Here is a 20,457-nt window from a genome sequence, read left to right as displayed (position 1 = left end):
GAAAGGAACCCAAATCCATAGGTGGTAATGACTGGGGTCTAAATCAGTGCCAACACAGAAATTTGTTCTTTTCTGAAAGTGAGTCCATGGGTATTTGTCAAGCACAGTGAAATGAATAAGACTCAATAATACACAATCTGTAGGGTTGGACTGGGGTTTGGTTTTTGTTGGGTTTTGTGGTTTTTTTTAAAGCATTTTACATGCTGTATTCAACATATAAAGCCTGCAATTTTCTGAAGAGTCCAAAGAAGTTTGCTAGTGAAAAAGTATTTAAAAAGTGAATTTTATTACACATACTTTAAATTTTTACAACATTTGAAAGCAACCCCCTCACTTTCAGAACAGTGTATCCCTTCCCTTCCAAGGGAACCTACGTCATCTGCAGTCAATGAAGAGGGAATTTTCTCCATTAGCCATTATGAATATGCTTAAACAGAATATGCTTACACAAAGTACACATTACAACTTAATTTAAAGTATAGCCAAATACAAAGATTTACTTCCAATTAGATTTGCTAGTTACCCCTTCAGAGCTACTTGCGTAGACAAGGATATATTATTTTTGCACTCTTCTAAGCACCGACTACACTTGGTTAATTACACACAGCAAATGGCAAATTCATTCACAACCATGCAAATGCAGTAAGATATCCATGCCATTTGCTCTTCTGTAATCACAGGGAGTTAATGATTTAAGTGACATGATTCAGTGGCTCAGGTCAGACTATTCTCCAACCCCCAAAAGTAAACTGAAAATATTAAGAGGTGGTGCTAGAACCAGGATTTCCTAGGCTAAAAAGGTAAGTCCTCAACACCAGCTGGTATCCTTTGCACAGTGCAGTGTTTCCTCTCTCCATCTGAAATCTGGAACTGGTTCCACCATCCAGGTTTGCTAAAAGCAAGTTGGTATTTTGCCTAACATTTTTACAACAGTTCACTCTTGAGCAGAAAAGATGTTCATTTTCACTGTGGCCTTTCACATCTGATACAAGAGACCAGGTAATACTTGCTTTTGCCAGTACAATTATGACACCCTATAATAACTGCAAAAACCCCTACCAGCACCTGTAACTTACAGCCTCATTTCAGTTCTTAAAGGCTCCACATTTACTGGCTTTAGCAATGAATTCCTTTAGCAGGGGACCATCCATTTGCCAAAATGCTGTAGTTTGCGTCACTTCCGTCAAATGATTGACACAAAACTTAAAGCAGAACTCCTCTAAGTCCTAAACAGAAAAGAAAAAATAAAACAAAAAAAATCTTATTATCTTTGCTTTCATCACAGATGCTTACATTCAGGCACAAATGCCTGTATGTGCTTTATTTTTGCAGAGAATTAGGCAAACACATTAACCCAATGGCTTTCAATGTTCCACACACAAAGAGAAAATAATTCTATCCATGTAACATGGTTACAAGGGGGAAAGTAATTACAATCTTTTCTCACTATACAGCTGCAGTCACAAAAAAAAAAAGCTGTTCCAAGCAATACATACATAGAAAGTTTTTCGACTTTGGTTTCATCTGCATTCACTGACAGCCGTTAAAACCCAATACAAGTAATGATACCCCAAAGACTCTGGATTTAGGAAACCCAGCCAATTTGTTCCAAAACAGAAACTCTGTATGTAAGGTTGGTTGACTTTCTGCTTAGTTAAGGTCTTAGCTAAAGCCTTGAAGTTACATATCATCATGCTCAATGCAAGCACGTACCAACTGTTTTTAGTTTAAACTGTTTTAAGTTTAAAGCAGAGTTTAGGCAGAAGGCCTTTCTGTGCATTAGAAACACATTCAGTGTTACACAGTATTTCACAAAGGTCCCCAGAATGATTCCAAAAGAAGTGCTGTAGCACAACACAGCATAGTAATTCTTTCAGAAAGGGGACTCCAGATATTTTAGTCTATTTGGAAGTGCTTTCCATTTAACAATTAGGAAAGCCTCACAACCATCACTGCACCTGCATGATGTCATAGAGAAAGGACGTCTAAAAAAACCCAAGGTACAGGCATTGTCAAGGTAAGGTTGACCATAAAATGCTTCCCACTCATTGTTTCCAGCTCCTCTTTGGAGGAGGAAATTTACTTTTTGTAGCGTAGATCTAAGCTGCCATAAGGAGGCTGCTGCAGCCCTCACAAAATAGCAGCTGCCCACTCTGTTCTCATTTCTTTATTCCGAGTTTGTAGACTAGCTGCTCAGCAGAAGTGGGCACTGCAGTAAAGCATAACCAATTTGCAGAGCTCTTTAAGCCACATGAGGTGTGAAAGACTGATTAATACTCATGTTTTCACTTAAGGTCAATATTGAAAGCTAGAGCAACTGTGTGCCAGTGAGAGTTCTTGACACAGCAACAATATTAAATATATCCTGGCCTAAAACCAGGCATTCTGAAGCTGCAGATCTTGACTTGTGTGGCATCTGTGCAACGAAAAAAGACAAGCCTATTAGAACTGAACACTGATGCGTTTCTTTTCTTTTTTTCTTAAGTAACAGAACAAACTAATAAACAAAATTACATCATACACATTACAATATTTTGCACTGCTTTATTTTTTTTTAAATTATATTCCAAGTCAATGCAACAGAAGCATACAATAAACAGAAATATTGTAGTATTAGTAAGTGACTTAGGAAAATTTTAAGTTCTGAATAAAAAAAAGGCTGAATTTCATCTGCAATGGATGCACTCCCAGCAAACTGTATCTAGTATCGACTTCAGTGAATAAAGGCACAAAGCACATCCAATCATTATTTTGAATGCTACAATAAGAAGACAGACCTGACCTAATTCTAGGCACTTCAGTCACCAAAAGAAAGTATAGGAGATTTTAATGTGGTGAAGGTATTTTAAATTGATGAAGCAGCTTAACTGTTGCCTCCCAGACACACAGTCCTTCAAATGAGCTACATCACCCAAGCAATGTCGAGCTCCCATCCAGTGTCACTGCATGTACGACCCACTTTTTACTAAAAATCAACCCCTCATTCTCACCGTTCTCTCTCTGATGTAGTATTCACACCTAGGGTTCTAACTATTTCTAATTCCACTTAGTTATAGCTAAGGTATAGTAACTGGCTTTCCTCCACCCTTTACATGCAGAATCAACCACACACTGAAGACCCACTAGGCAAGCAATCTTTTAAGGCTAAAATACGGTAATCTTCCTATTTTCCATTAACTCCCACTTGAAGAGATTGTTATTCACAATAGAACTGAAGCCACAATTCAGACACTAATACAGACTTTTGGGTAAAGTATATCAAACAAGCAACACACTACAAGGCTCTAAAACAAGTTAGGGCACCCATATGACAATTTCTGGATATTAAATACAAGAAAAAAAACAGTAAGTTGATCTACTGAGAACCAAAACTGCTTTGTAAGCATAAGCAGCAAGTTAAAAACTAACCAATCACAAAGTTACAAACATGATGCACAGATACTATGCCAAATACAAACAGCCAAAGCAAAGCCAGGAGCATTTCCCTATTAGTTCACAAAGCAGCATGTTAAGTGACCTAGTAGTAAGGCCAGAGACTGTGCAGCAGACAAATTTCACTAGCCTTCCCTCTTTTCACACACAGTTTGTCCTCAACGTTTATTAGGACGATAAAGCAGGTCCTATTAGCATACCTTAAAGACTGAAAGTGTACTTCACTGTAGCTAAAACAAACCAAAAAAAGCCAACAAAAAAACCACCCTGCCAACCAAAAAAAAAAAAAAACAAACTCAAGTGCACTCAATCCTCAAACCTACCATCATATGGCATTACACACAACACACAATCTTGAAAACATGTAACTTAAGGCTGATGAGACTGCTTTCCACGATGTTATGGGATTTGTTTTATAACCCTTGTTTCAGAGTTAGTGTTTGCATCTTTCAGAAACTTTTTGTTACTTTTTTTGTTTTCCTCCACAGAAATAGGAATTCATGAAGCTTGGCAAAGCATCATAACCTTTTACCACAAAATCAAGCAAGGCAAACATTTACAGATACCAAGTCTCAGCCTGGGACTAAAGTAGTCTTTAGATATCTGTGTAGTAGTTCACCTTCCCAGTACTGGTTTATGAGGTTAGGGAGAAGAGGGAGAGAAGGAGAAAAAAATATCTATTTATCTATTTACCTCTCATGGCAAATACAGTCCAACATTCTAAAATTCTAAAAGTGGGAAACAGTATTATCTGCTAGTAAGTGAGACCTTGTATGAAAATGTAACAGTCCACTTTTCTCCACTGTTTGTCAGAAAGCAGCCACCTATTTAAGGCACTGAAGTTTAGAAGTTTACCTCTGCATCATATCTGACAGCAGCAGAGAGCAATGAAAATGCATTTTCCACAGTAATTCCTCTCTTGATAATGTGTTGACACAGTTTTTTCAATCTATTTTCACAGTACGAAGTAGCCAAGTCCAAAAGCCCTGCAATTAAAACACTGTCTTATTAGCCAGTTTTAACAATCTCTGTTCCTTCAACAACAGTTTATGCTCTTGGACTACAGATTGCAGCTGTATTCTATATGCACTGTTCTATAACATGCTTTTTGCAAGAAGGTCACCATTCAGGAAAATGTATTTCACCATTACACAGGAAGAAAGGCCTTTTATTACCTCATGCTGCAATCATGTTAATCCCTGCAAACAGGCAAGCTGTTCCATCAAGTTGCTTGCAAGTGTGCTACTGTCACACAACAACTGCCACAACACAAGCAAAAACTGCCATTATAAAAATTCCTGCTTGAATTATTTTGTGCTTTGCTATCCAAGTTTCCTGTATTAGATCTCCAGGGATTCTTTGAATTATCCTAAACAATAGACTCAATTTAGTAAAATACGTAAGTATTTCAACCCACAGAAATAGTTCCTCTCCCAAGTTTGAAAACACTCCTCATAGCTTATTTCTATGCAACGTTTCTGCTGTAGTTTGCCACAACAGTTATTTTAAAGACAGCTTAATCAATCACCAGTAAAACACATTACAGGCTAGACTAGAAGCCAATATTAATAGACTTATACTGAGTCCCCCGGTCAGTTTTTGGATGCTGCTTTCTAACATAAGTGGACCATAAGCAATACCTATTGCATCTTCAGGCGGAAGGTCAACACTGTCTGTATACAAGTACTCAAGAAAGGCACGATACACAGGGTAAGAAAACTGGTCTATTTCTATCACTTCCTTCATATCCTCATTCCAGTATGACTGGAACATGGTTCTGAAGTGTTCACACCTAAGAGACAAAGACATCATCTGGAACACCATTATATGAACACATGAATGTTACATTACAGCCCCCATGAAATATGTATTTGGGGAACTCTGCAATATTCACAAATATTTTGCCATACCCCATCACAGCCAGTGGTCCATATTTCAGTTTCTAATACTGTGGGCAGCATTATCCTTAGGCAGAAAGATAAAATCCTTGATTTGATCTATGCTACAGAAACATCTGTGTATACATTGCAATCAGACACACTTAGCAGAATATACTATTATCCTGGGAACAACAAATAGGCTTAGTGAAAATTGAATATGGACCATTTTAAGATACAACTTTCAATGCAACTCCTTTCACAATCCATTCAAAGTGATTGTGGATGCTACATATTACAGGTTTAGGGGTTCCTCCCTATCCTTCACTTTCTCCTTCCCCCCTTAGATGTGATACTAAAAGGTTATTCTGTATAAACAAGAGCCGTGAAACGTGACCACTACCTGATTTTCAAAACAGCTTTGTGGACATGAATGTACTTTCCATCCACACGGAACTTCAGGTCTGAGGTTTCTGGACTGTCAAACTCTTTCTTCAGAGACTCTGCTACCGTTAAAAAATCTTCATGTTCTACAATTTTAAAACAAACAAAAAATTCCAAATATATTAAACATCTTAAAGGGAACACACACATATCAATAACTAAAGCTAGCAGATCAACTAAGAGCATGTCAAAGAAAATGGGTCAGCTCCATTGGCTTAAATGGTAAAATGGTAAGAATTAATTAATCCAATACCATTTCCTGTTGGCAAGGACTGCTCCACAAAAGCTAAAGGCAGCAGTGGCCAGCAGTTCCCATTTCACGAGGATGAGCCATGAGGATTAGGGGACTTCAGCATCTCCCTTGTGAAGAGAGACTGAGAAACCTGGGGCTGTTTAGTCTTGAGAAGACTGAGAGGGGATCTGATCATTGTCTATAAATATCTGAGGGGTGGGTGTCAAGTGGAGGAGGCCAATCTTTTTTCAGCAGTGCACAGTAGTAAGACAAGGAACAATGGATGCAAACTTGAACATAGGTTGACCTCAACATGAAGAGAAACTTCTTTACAGTGAGGGTGACAGAGCACTGGAACAGGCTGCCCAGGGGTGTTGTGGAGTCTCCTTCTCTGGAGACTTTCAAAACCCACCTGGATGCATTCCTGTGCGGACTACCCTAAGTGATCCTGCTCTGGCAGGGGGGTTGGACCTGATGATCTCTGGAAGTCCCTTCCAACCTCTAACATTCTGCGATTCTGTGTGATTCAGGTCACTGCACAGAGGTAGCAGAGCACCAAACACAGTACCTAGAGAACTTTCTTTCTCATGTTCCTCCTGGGCACCATCTGTGAAATTGCCAGCCTCCTGGCAGCTCAGCACTAGTGCTGGGTCAGCTCAGGTCTGGAACCTCAACCTGCTAACTAGTCTCTGCAGCTAACCGGCGACTGCTGGTAATGGGAGTGAGTCTACAGCATCACCTGCAACTCACTTGAGACATGGTGTACAGTACTTCAGCCACACTGACACAGTGTGATCTGAGCCTAAAGAATAAGAAAACATGTCACCAGCTGGCCGCTTTCTTCTGCTGACAGACAGGGTTGTCAATTAAGGTCTTTGCTATGGCTCACTACCATGAACTATCACTCATGCCACTATAGTCAGTCAGTTTACTAGTCAGTTACAACAACACAAAATCCAATAGCAGTGCTGATGAAGATGAAAGACAGATATGTGGGTTTGGTACAAACAAGGACACGGGACCTTAGCAGTTTCAGAAGTGGATTAAAGATGAGATATCACAGCTCTTTGGCAGTTTTTTATATTAAGAGCTATGGCACTGGTCCTACAGAGGTCCCATTCTGTGCCACTGGAAGTCTCACAAGAGTTGCAGCAGAAGCAGGGTAAGGCTTCTGGTAAAACAAGAACTCTGAAGTTTTAGAAAGTTTAATTTAACCCGCTATTTGAAGCTTCTGTTGTTGCATCTTAAAAGTGTGTTTCAAAACACATTTCTGGCTTCTAAGAAGCAATGTATGGAAAAGAAAAATAAATGGATTTCCACTATACCAGGATGTCTCCTGTGTCCCACAGGACCACATATTGTTCATCTATATACAATCCATAAATTACTCTTCACCATTACAGACAGATGAATTAGTTGGCACTTAAAGAATACTGCTATAGCAAACCGCTGTAACAGACATACCATGTTTGTGCCACAAAAGACCATACACTTCTCTAATTTATGGATCATTCACATGTGTCTCATCAGGGCTAATTAAACCATGCTCTAATCCCCATCCATTTGCTCATGTGATTTTTTTTTCTAGGTCATCAGCTTAACTTAAGCTATGCAGTAGATCAACTTTCACTCCGAATACCTTACGTTCATTCCTCAAAAAAGACTGCAGATTTGTACTTCACCACAGCCAATCCTGAGTGATTCTTTTTTTTTTTTTTTGGCAGAGCAATCATAACTGGAAGTAGAACAATAACCTTTATGAAGAGTTAGCCCTCACCAAGAAAAAACAGGCAACAAAACCCCCCAAAAATCCCAAGACCCATAAAAAGAAAAAAGGGGGGGTTTTAAACCTATACAAACAAAAAAAGACAGAGAAGGAAAAAATGTGTATGAAAAATGGACATCAAAAGTGCCCCTGAAAATTAATGCTTTTGAATCAATATTCAATAAGTAGAATTACGAGAGGAAGAGGGGAAGAACTCCCAAAGGCATAAGAGGAATTAAAATGCAGGTACAAAATTCACATATCTTGTTCTACTCACTTTGCAAATACATCATAAAAATCAAGAACCTGAAAGGTACTTAAACTGGGGAGATGTCATTCAAACACCCTTCACTACTAGCAAAAGGCAACAGACTGGAAAACCATCAGACCTCTATAGAGGGCAAGAGTAACACATATCACAGAGGACTAGAGAATGGAGAAAGTGGGATAAAACAAGACTTGGATTTACCCAGAAGCAGATCACTCCAGGCTAATCTCTCTCTTTAGTAAAACTATCCAGTTTTCCTCTATAGACAAGATGCTGTTACCTGGGCCTCTATAAATGTGATAACATGCTAAATGAGAAGTTAAGATGGAGAAGCTGGGTTAGAAAAAGGCACATGTAAAAATAAAGTCTTGAGTCTGAAGAAAGATTACTTATGATATGATTCCTCCACAAAAGCAATGTTGTACAAGGACAAACAAAATGAGGATCTGTTGTTGATAAGAAAACAGATTAGATCTCCTAAATGATCTTGAGAATTGACGCAGCAAATCTACAATTCAAACATCGTCATGTTTTGAACAACAAATCACCTTACTTTTTCAAGAAAGTGCAAGCTAAGCACTTCATAGCATAGTTGGGGTCAAATAAGAACTAGGAGCATCCAAATCAATCAATCAAGAAGAAAGACTTGGGCTTATTTGTTGGTCAGAGACAGTGCATCTCAAGTGTTATCCAAGTCAGTAAAAGAAGAGTTGCAACAGAGAAAATTATATTACAGTCTTATTTTACAGGGACTATTATTAACAAATCTACCTGTCCTTGGGGAAAGTCAAACTAAATCAAGTTGAGAGAAATCATCTCACAAAATGAGAACTTGGAATTCTGTTACTTTACTTTCCCAACATGAAACACAGAAGAGATTCACTTTGGAAGGGCAAATATTAAGGTGGGAAAGCTTGAGACAAGACTTATAATTCAAAGTTGTTAGATACCAAAATAACATGTATTAGAAGCAGTCTTCCACATAGGAACAGTTTTACACAGAATGTTAGAATCACAGAATGTTAGTTTTAAGAGGAAAAAAAATTGTTTAAAATATCTTGGAGTCCTTCCCAATCCCAAGCTGGAGCTCGAACAATAAAAATATAGGAAATACCAATATTCACAGTGCAATGGTAAAACTGGATTCTCTCCAGATGAATAATGGTAAACAAAAACAATCTAGTTAACCCTATTCTAGATCCTTAGCTGCTGAAGTAGGCTGCTTTCTTAAGATGAAAAAAAAGCCCTAGGTAAAAGAACTAGTTTTAATTGTTGGTTCTCCTTAAAGCAAGAACCATCCTGTCACAGGAGTAAAATACTGCACTAATCACTACAAAGGTACACAGAGATGACAGCACCACCTGCTACACTGAACTTGTTCTCACCTACTGACAGAAGACGCCACATAACAGCAGGGGTAGCAAAGCAAGCAAACACATCGTCGGTGCAGGCAAAGTGAGTGAGGTGGGGCAGGATCACCAACTGCCCACGGCACTGGCCCCACATGTACACCTGGCCACTCTGGGTCTTGGCAGCTGACGTGTGAGCAGAGTGGCAGGCTGCTATCTCCACAACCCTGCAAACAGAAGACACGGGTACAGAATAAAATGACTTTCCCAAGGCCTCATCAAAATAACAACCAAACTATGCATCTACATTTCTGTACTGCTTTGTCTTGCATGAATGTGATACTGAATGTGAATGCTTGTAGATTTTACTGTAATCAGATATTGCTTCAATTACGTCATTATCATCAGCTGAAATTCCTCCTTTTCCTCTGTATCCACGGGTAAAAAAAGTTTTGGGTCTCCCCTTTAAAAGCAATGCACACCACACGCTCTCAAGAAGTAGTTATAGAGCTTATGAAACTTCCAATTAGGGAACAGACAGGAAAATTTTACTACTAAAATTTTTGTAGAGCATTTTTCAGAACTTCTTTCAAACAGAGGTTGTAAAAATTCTCTCCTTTTGAGACTAAGTTCCTACATATTTTTCAATAAACCCTTTATCAGGAAATCCTTCTAGTCCCCTTTTAATCTGTTTTTTATATATATACAGAGATCTTCTTGTATTTCTGATTTTTATTTTGCTATTAGTTACCTTTCCTCAACAATGAAATTCATCATGGAACATGGACAGTGCTTCATTTGCGGAAAGGTGAATACACACACGGAAGCCCACATTCTTGAAGAGCTATGCTTGTTCTTCAAATAAACACCTCATATATTACTCACAATATTAGAGCTTCTGATTCATACTTATCTGTTCCATTCTCCCACTACTCAGACCATCCCTATCTTGCTATCTGAAACATTACAAGAACCAAGAAGAAGAACGCTTCCATTAAAAGAAGCGGGACATTTACAATCTCTGTTCACACAATATGCAAAAACCAGAGGAAGTTCCAGCATTAGTTCAAAAACAAAAGCTATGCTTTCCTGTTTATTCTCCATGCTAAAAATGCATCAGAGGATTTCTTGCTTTTATGCCAGAAACAGATCAACTGGGGCAAATAAATATCTTTCCAAGCAATCTGAGAATATACATATCAGAATGTTTGTTCCTTTATAGAACAATATGAATGAAGAGTTCGCCTTTTAGGCAATAAGATTTTTTAACACAAAGCCCATATCTTAAGTCCACGAATTATTTCAAAGTGAAACACAGAAATAATTTACAATCATTTTCAGTACACATATCAATAATTTCTGGCAGATAAAAGACAAACAGGCTGCTTTACACCATTATCAATTTACTAACTTCTATGCAACACTAACATTTTTCAGCATCTCAGCAAGAGGCATCACAAAGCAGTTATTTTACAGATACCTAGACTACTTCCTTCCCCAAACTCTCTTTCCTTAGCAGAACAGATCCTTATTTTCAGAGTAACTATACTATACTTAAGAAGTATAGTAGAACATAGACGATAACACATGTATAGTACATGTACAATATACTTACAGCACATGTACAGGATAACATGTTAAGCATACACTTAACATCAAAATTCAGGAAGCTGACCTTTGCCTCCAAGCTAACACAAAATGAAGTCTCTAAAATTTCCTTACAAGCCATATGTGCAATATTCACCACCATCATTCAAGGAACTATCACCAACATTACATATAAATGACAAAAGAGTTACATAAATTAAAAGAGCAGGAAAAGCAGCATTAATATGCTTCATTGGAAGTGACAGCTCATTCACTTACATCACTGTCTCCAAGGGAGGCAGCTTGAGCAAGATGAGTAAATTCAAGAGACTTATTCCTCCTCTAGATTCCAAGCAGAAGTTCTATGATATTTTCTCCCTCCTTTAGTCATTGAACAGATGCCAGGTTTATTATAATCCCATGCTTGAGTTCAGACATAACTCTAAGTGTAACAGCTCTCCTTAATTCTCTCAAGAAATAAATCACTAAGGAGACAAAGTTGATGTATTTGCAAACACACACGTTTCTCTTTCAGTAGTTTTTTTAAGAGTATTTAATTTTGCTTTGCTTGTGTCAGTTCCCTCACAAACAAGCCAGCCTCACCTCAGTGGTTTGTATTGTGATGATTTCTTTGTCCTTTCCCCCCCCCCCACTTTTAAAAATCTTAAATAATCTCAGTACCGCTCAGCTATTAATTTAAGTGTGAAAAACAGGAAAAAGAGAGGAATGACTTCCCAGACAGTTCAAAAATGGAGGAGAAATCTAAACCACAAGCATTTCCCAGTTAAGAGGAGATTACATAGTAAGAGATTTACAGATTAAGAGGTTTATAGACTAAGAGGTTTCCAAATTGAGGTACATTAAGCTGTAGGTATACACATGGACCCAGAAAATGGGACTGAGGTCCAAGTTTGCAGGTAAACAGCAGAAGAGTCATCCCAAATATGAGAATGACAAGGGCACTGAAATAGAGTAGACAAGACTTAGTGTTATTCTTTTATGAGACCAGGAAACTATGAAACTACGGAAACTGGTAATACCAGTAAAAGTGGTACTAGCTGCCCTTAGCTCTAACAAACTTGCAAATGCAGTTCTGTTTACGGGGTTGATTATTATCAGCCTTTCAGAAAATGTTTGGGTTTTTTTTTCTTTACATGTCACTTCTTACAAAGGGGATGCTTTCTTCCTCACCTTTTTTTAAAACTATTTTTCTTTTCTTCAGTGTAGACCTCAATACAGCTTAAAAGCTTGCCTTACTTATTTCCTACCTCCAAATTCATAATCAAAGGAATCATATTTAGAATAGCCTAACACTTACTCATTATCTTTCAGTATCAGGTAAACACAAAGTATATTTACTTTCAGTAATCGTTACAGACATGAAAAAGCACACAGTCTACAAGAAAACAATTAACTTACCATCCTTTCTTATGCTTTTAACATTAGCAATAGGAAAACAATTCAACAAGGCCTACACACACATGCTTCCAGTGCTAGAGACTGCATAACACTTATCAATCCATAAACAGCTTCAGCAAGATTACCTTTCTTTTTCCATCATGATCTGCACCGGGCTTAGCTGGTTACTTTTATTGCCAGTTCCCAGCTGCCCATAAGTGTTAGCTCCCCAGGCATAGAGCAAACCCTCATCTGTTAGTGCTAACGTATGCGCATAGCCACAGGCAATCTGTAAGTAAATGTATAAGCATTACTACTAAACAAAACAGAGACAAGAAACAAAACCATCCCACATAGTACTTTACTATAGCTGATGTTAAATATCTCAGGCATTCTTCACTGTAGCACTACAGTGTGTTATTTCTCAGTACTTAAAAGTAACACAAAATACATTAACTACAAATACTGGAAAAGTCCCAACTTCATTAATTCAGTGTTCATTGATTACTCTTAAATAATATACTGCACTCTTACAAAGTTGCTCTAGCCTTTATGTGCTTTCAGTTGAAAATTCTTCATGCAAAGAACAATGAATTTCATCGTCATGTTTTGCAACTCTGAAATATTTTCAGAAATTGCAATTTTGAATACTTCAGAAACTATGGGAGCTGTAATTCAAGAGCCAACAACTTTATAACTCAAGTTATCACACGAAACTCCACACCACCTTATTAAAAACCCAGGAAAACCCAAATTTTAATTTTGTTCTTAGGTGGGAAAAAAAAATCTAAAATAAATAATTTAACGAACCTCAACCACCAAACAACCAAACCCCCATCCATGACTCTCCACTCACTTCTGAAGGGCTAATTAAAATATTGCTGTAGGATCCATTTTGAACCCCCTTTTATTTCTTGTGTTTGCCTCGTGCATTTAATTCGTTCAGTTTTGTAACAAAGATGTCATTTTATCCAAAGCATAGTTTACTTATAGTTACACTAGCTTACTTAAAATCAATCAGAATATTTACAAAGGCAAGTATCTTACAGTTGAACTGCACCTTTTTATAAGCCTAACATAATTTACAAGAGCTAAAGAAGTTCAGTATTTGAACTGTGAAATCTGGAAGTAGGTATAAGATTCTAAAGATACAGCTGTAGCAGATGCTAACAACATTAATGCAAATGCATGTTCATCTCTATGTTAGCCATACCTGTAGTACACACACAGCATGTAATGCTGCCACTCTGCATGGTGTTAGCTGATTGCCATTATTTCCAAGTCCTAGCTGACCATTACCATTATAACCCCAGCCATAAACCTGATTGCAAAAGGAAACAAAATTAAGCCACTCCTCTCAAGATGTGTAGAACACTTAAGACTTAGCATCAAGTACAAGTCAAAAAGTACATCTTATTAAAAAAGTATGCTATTTCAAGAGCAAATATAAAGAAGACTGAAAGGTATCAAATATACTGCTGCGACCAACTGCACCGAACTTTTCAACTTTCCATTTACTTTTCTAATATGTTTGTCTTTGAAGTACTACAAATTTTGCAATAAATTTACGATATACCAAAATCTTTCCCATAGTGTCAAAATTTTAGTTGACTTTTACACCTTTTTTTTTTTTTTGTAAGAAAATAAGAAATTCAATATTCTGATGAGCTGATACTGGCTTAGTTTAAACTGAAGTTACCTATTTAGCTTTCTTTTTTCCATTAGCTTTGTTATGGTGGATATGACAAGATGAAAGTGTGTACAATAAAAGCTCATCTCAATCTCAGGGTCTTCTATAGTCCCTCGAGTCACAATAAAATGCTTGTTTAAAAGTAGTAAAATTTGTGAAATGTAATAAAATTTAGGTTACAGATCATACCTGGGAACAAGACAAGACAACACCATAAACTTGTATGAAACAAAGCAGTTGCACAATACAGGGAAATGTTCAAGAGTTTGGTTTGGTTTTGTTGCTGGCAATTAACCAATATGTTTAAGAGCCCATATCGATCAGTGTATTCTTGCAGAATAAATATAATGGTGCACACTTTCCAAAAATCTAATTAAGACATATGTTGAGCAATCTATTGAAATATGAAGGCAGACATGCTTAATACAACTGTTTGAATTCTTGCAGTTGGAATCTCAGTAAGAATTATCTCCCAATACAGTCTCCACCATAAGAAGGAATGCTTAAAAGACACTACTTCCAGTTAATTACAGAGTTTTATTACAGTCATCTCACAGAAGTTATCAATATCTCTGATACAACTCTATCAGTACAAGTCTATAACTTGAGAACTCCATGTCAACACAACTCCATGTTCAGACATTAACCTTCTAAGTTGGGGTAACAGAATGTAAGAATGCAGCAAAGCTTACCTCACCATTGTTTACTACAGCCATGGAGGAGGTCTGACCACAAGCAATGCCAACTACCATTTTACCCTGTAAACAGTTGGAAACTCTACGAGGAGTTGGCTGGTTTGCTGTAGATCCAGATCCAACTTGTCCACAGTTATTGTAGCCCCAAGCATACAGCTGTCCATAAAAACAAACAAAAAACTACATCTGAAGCCTTAATAACAGTACTGATAATAAATGCTAACCTAGCTATAGTGAACATCAGTGCATAAACTATTTAAGAATCTAAAATGCTTTAAATTAATTTTCAACACAGAAAAGGGGCTGATTTAGCAAATATGAACATAGCACTTTTTTCAGCTTCTTGCTACAGAATCAGAGCATCTGAATACAATAGGAAAGAAAAGGCAAATATTTCCATATTAAATATGTTGAACTATAAGACAAAGCGGATAGTGATGCGCTGTCTTAATATTTTCATAATATTGGAAAGAAATACAGGCCAGAATGTCATTTGTTTCCCAAAGATGCTGAACTCCTCAATTTACAGCTAATCAGTTTTCTTCATAGAACTCTAAACCAGGTTATAGCTGAACACTCATCCTACCTTTCTTTGTCTTTGAATAGCTATGAAAGAAAGAAGATGGTTTTGTCAACCTTTGTTCCAAAGCAGCAAAACCTTCTTGTAAAATGGCATTGACCAAAAAAAAATTGCACCATCTCTGACAGTTCAAGTTTGCCAGTAGCAAACTAATAATGAAAAAAAAATAATGGCTCCTTTCATTTAGAAATACAGAAGACAGGGAAGTAGTTTGCTGTAAAAAATACTTATAGTTTGGTGTTTTCAGTTTTTTGTTATGTGCATACACACCCATAGTTTGGCATAAAAATATCTCTGGTAGTTCATTCCCTGATGCTTCACCCAGTTCAAAAGTTTGTCCTCTTGGACAACCCAGCCACAGTCATGCTAGCCAGTAAAAGCACTCTGATAGATACCCTAATGTAGAGTCTGTGTATTCTGTCATCCCTGACCAAAAGTCAGCCGTTTGAAACAAACACCTCCCCCATCACCAAAAACAAAATCACACCAACACAACTAATTTTCTCTGTCCAGTATGAACAAAAGAAAGCATTGGTCCTTTACTATTTGTTACTTGTATTTTCCTGGTCTTTGACTCCTACTGAATATTTGAAGATGCTCTATAAAATATCTTCATTTCAGTAACAGAGAAAAATTGAGGTAGAAAATCTCAGAAGGTAATCAAAATGCCAAAGAGCTAATCAGTTTCCTCTCTGAGAAGCACAAATGTCTGTAGTCCTTTAAGTGTATTATCTTTTTTTTAATTTTGCACCGCATTAAAATTACACTGAACCAACTGTACAAATCAATTATGCCAAGTATTTCCATGAATACTTCCAATTTCAATGCCTCTCTTAAACTCTAGATATATCATCACAATATTTTTGCAGACAAATCTTTCTGTAAATAAAACTCTACTTAACACAATTTTGCTGCTTTTAGTATAATCAATCCTGGCTGAGATAAAAATCCAGAGCACAGATAGAGCAAGCTACTGTAAAGTACACTAGGGATGGATTTATAGTACATTAACTAGCCACAATGGCAAGCAAGCTGCATATATCGACTCCATGGTAAATACAAAGAAACATCTCTGCTTCCATTGAGATTTGAAGCACATTAAGTTTGTCACAAGAGACAGCATGGCCACGACAGGCAGCTAACATGCAGCAGCTGGTCACTAGTTCAGCTAATACATGAACACGCTCTCCTTCCCACATATACACCAAATTTTTGAGTTCAACCAAGTCAAATTTGACAACATTAAGATCTTCCTTAAGTGTGGGCTCAGATACAACACAGATCACTTAAGTCAATGACTATATACCAAGCTCAAAATGCTGATTTGCTCCTTTTTATTACTGTTGTATTATGACTCCATACTGAAGCAGAACACAGACATGTTCAGGATGGAAAGCACTGTAGTTTCCATTTTCATTGTTAGGAAAGTTTTAAAATTATAACCCCTTTTTTGTTGAAGCAAAGCAGAAATCAGGCTTTCCTCCGTGCAGTAACATGCAACTCAAACCAGATACACACGAATTGGTCAAATTTGACTAACTGGAAAGTAATTGTACATGCTTCCCATGACACACAGCCTCAAGCCATGTAAACAAATAGCATAAAGCAGGCTTATATATAAACCAAGTCTGTCATTAGTTACACACAAAGGTATTTAGAGGTGTGCAGAGCAACATTCTTTCATAATACCAGTGTGGAAATCATGAAGACTACAAGAAACAGACTAAGCACTAACCAGCGAATACAAACAACTCGATATACCCCTTAATAAAAAGAACTGCAAGCCAACAACAACGTTCCATTTTGCACCTTACAAACCATTTTTCCACCTGTAAGTGACACAAGCTTTCTGGACTCATCCCTGTGAGACATACAATAAATGAAAGACACAGGGCTTTATTCCCTTGTTTATGTGGTTGGGTTGGTTGGGGTTTTTGTTGAGGTTTGCAGGTAATGATTTTTTGAGTTGTCTTCAAGTCTGCTTTGAAGAACAGGACATCTTAGTTTGAGGCAGCAATAAAAAAGGTTATGTTGCAACTACACTACAGAGAAAGAACTAGCAAGGTCACATGTGGTATTCACTTCAAGAAGGAGATTAAGAGATTTGAACACGTTTCAACTTACATCTCCATCAAACGACAGCGCCATGGAATGATGAGAGCCACAAGCTACTTCCACTACTTTCTTTACTAACAGATTTGTGCAAACTTGAACAGGAGTAATGCCCTGATTGGTTGTGCCATTCCCAAGCTGGCTGTAACCATTATGTCCCCAAGCATACACTTCACCATCTGCAAAAATATTTAAGTTTGTGATAAAACCCACAAAAAAATCCAAAGAGGTTAAGATAGACAGAATTCTAAGAAATTAGCAAATGCCAACATGAAAGTGAGAGGACATTAACAAATGGTGAAGCTGTTACAAGAATCACCTGCACACTAAATAATTATACATTTGTATATAACTATTTTACACAAATATATCACAGCATAACCTCTAGATTTTTTGTGGAAGTACATGAAGGTGCACAGGTAAGACTGAGTAGGTCATAAATTACAAGAGTAAAACTCCACAGTTTCAACATAATGGAAATCAAAACTTACTTTACCTATTACAGAATATATTTAGTTCCACTCAAGACTGATGAGAATTTCTTAGTGCACATTACCCAGTTAATAAGCAAATACAATTACACCTTAATCGATTCTTGTTAAATGTAAGTGGAATTTAAAATCTGTTTCTGTGCTAAATGTTAATTTTCTACCTTCAGTGCAAAGTACAACATGGGGTCCACTTCCATAACTGAGACTAGAAATCTTCTTTCCACATAAGGCTTCTAATTTCTTTGGTATTATTGTGCTCTGGTTATCTCCAGTTCCCAAACAATTACTGCAATTCAGTCCAAAAACAAATACCTGAAAAACAGAGGAATATTCATTTCAAGTGATTTAAACTTATGTAGGTACAGATATGGTAATGTTCAGGTCTTCATAAAGCCAGGACAGAGTTTTGCCATGGACTCTCAAGGGCCAGAGACTTCCCTCATGGAAGTTAACAACCTCAAAAATCAGGACAGGAACACTTTGGAATTTAAATGATGAATCTGAATTCTTCAGATCCAAGCAGGCCTGGAAGCTAGGCTTCTCATTTGCAGGAAGAGTATTACAGAAGTATTAAACTATAAGTTGGAAGACACCATCTTCTTGTAAAAGCTGTTTGTAAAGAGTAGTCACAGCTGTACCACATGTGGGAGCCTCATCCTACTGGCAGCTTTGATAGGACTTGAGGGGAAAAAAAAATCCTATTCTATCCAGTCTTACAAAAAAATTCTTCCACTAATATATCCCAGAATATCTGGCTTGTTTTCTTTCATCCTCACAATGCTAACTTGCATGGATTTCCTGAACCATCAAAAACCCACAGATAATCTTCCACTGTATTGTACTTTGCAAGCCATAACCTAATTTAAATCTTCATACCTGGAATACTTGCACTTAATTTCAAGCTACCTCAACTTTTGAATCCTGACTGCCTTCAAAAGTGCATGTAATCTACCCTGGCCTTGCCATTTGCAAGTTTCCTAAACTTGCAAATTTGCAAGTATTCAGCAGACTCTGAAAACACCTAATTGTAGCCTACATGTTCCACTTGATTCCAGCCTTACCTCATCATTGTGCGTTATGTATATCGCTTCATTGGCTGAGGTACCAAATACACATGCTTTCCGAATAGAAGCTAATTCCTGAGGTGACAGTAAGGTAAATATTGGCCACTTGCCTACATCCACCATGATGCTGCTGTGGGTCATGATGTTTCTACAAGTAAGATGACATTGCTGTAAAAAAAACAGAAGTGTATTAAAAAATTTATATTTGCGCTTCCATCAACATGCCATAAAATAATTTCCTTTAAATGAGTGAAAAAAACCCACGTATTTCCACGTATTAAGGTGAACCAATAGGAAATTTAAGAAACTATTCAGCGCAACTGAATGTCTGCTGTTCTACAATTGTGATCTAGAAAATATCCATGGGTGGCAGAGTAGATTTCTGAGGGAATTTCAGCTGGAATTCATGTTTATAAAATTTTCACTTGTGAATTATTTTATTTATAGTCTTACAACTTATATATGCCATGTAAGCAAGCTGTTGATACTCATGAGAAACCTGAAAATAAAACAAAGCCGGGGCTGTTAAGCACATGACCTGAATCTGCCGTTTCATGCATAATTAAAAGCTGCTGTTATGGTCAAAAGGTTATTTCTGAGAGCACAAAGCATGAGATAAACTCATGTGTTTGTACAATTAAGCAGTGAAGCACATCAGAGGAAAAGTGATTAAGTAAAATTGTCATCATTGGTAAAATATGAAAAGCAGGTGGAGAATTTCACAGAATATCACTGATATCATACAAATCACAATAAACCATAAAAAACCCCAAACAAACAAAAAAAAAACCCCAAGTAAGAAAAGTAGTCTCTATCCAGATGCCATTCTCCCTATCAACATTCAGCTCTTCCCTTCTCATTTGTTTGCTCCAGTCCTATCCCATTCCTGTATTTGTTCTGATGCCTTCAAGTCAGGCTTCTTGATGATTCCTGGGTATCGGGTAGGGACATCAATAAAAACAAAAAAACACAAGAGAGCCTCTTTCCTTTGCTTTTGATGCTTGGTTCTCAACACTGTGCTGACAGCCAAGACATGACTTCAGACACCAATTCAAGACCAGCAGTCAATACTAAAATATAGGTTGTTCAGTGCAGATGTTTTTGGGAGAGAAGTTTTGGGGGTTGGTTTTTTTGTTGTGGGTTTTTTTTTTTGGGGGGGGGGAGTTGGGTTTGGATTGTTTTTTTGTTTGGTTTGGGTTTTTTTCTGGTTGGTTGGTTTGGGTTTTTTTAAGACGTGCTGAGGTCACACTACAAGTATGTGTACAAAAAACCCAATGCCGCTAATACCCAGACTGGTCTCCTTATCAGATTTCATAACCTTGCTCCAACAAACCCAGCTCTGCTCTGCAGGCACTTCTCTCACTAAAAGCCTAACTTCGCTCTGTTTCACACTTGAAGCAGGTCTTGAAAACATCCAAAGTCTCCAGATTGCACATCCATAATAAATCTTTTTGTAGAACAGCTTTTGAAAGT

At 37.3% G+C, this 20,457-nt stretch overlaps 1 protein-coding gene across 1 annotated transcript; it reads right to left on the bottom strand.

Moving 5' to 3' along the window:
* Window positions 1-330: 330 nt before the first annotated feature.
* On the bottom strand, window positions 331-19,125 carry RCBTB1 (RCC1 and BTB domain containing protein 1). The gene is made up of 11 exons (XM_054399815.1): window positions 18,982-19,125; window positions 18,082-18,232; window positions 17,442-17,608; window positions 14,735-14,893; window positions 13,566-13,673; window positions 12,499-12,641; window positions 9,404-9,594; window positions 5,713-5,839; window positions 5,073-5,224; window positions 4,288-4,418; window positions 331-1,226 (listed from the first exon to the last, which is right to left on the bottom strand). The coding sequence occupies exons 1-11, from the start codon at window positions 19,123-19,125 to the stop codon at window positions 1,086-1,088; spliced, it is 1,614 nt and encodes a 537-aa protein (XP_054255790.1). The 3' UTR covers window positions 331-1,085.
* Window positions 19,126-20,457: the final 1,332 nt, after the last annotated feature.

This window comes from Indicator indicator, chromosome 1 (genome assembly GCF_027791375.1).
Source record: "Indicator indicator isolate 239-I01 chromosome 1, UM_Iind_1.1, whole genome shotgun sequence".
Lineage (NCBI taxonomy): Eukaryota > Metazoa > Chordata > Aves > Piciformes > Indicatoridae > Indicator > Indicator indicator.
This window is presented reverse-complemented; position numbering and strand designations above follow the sequence as displayed.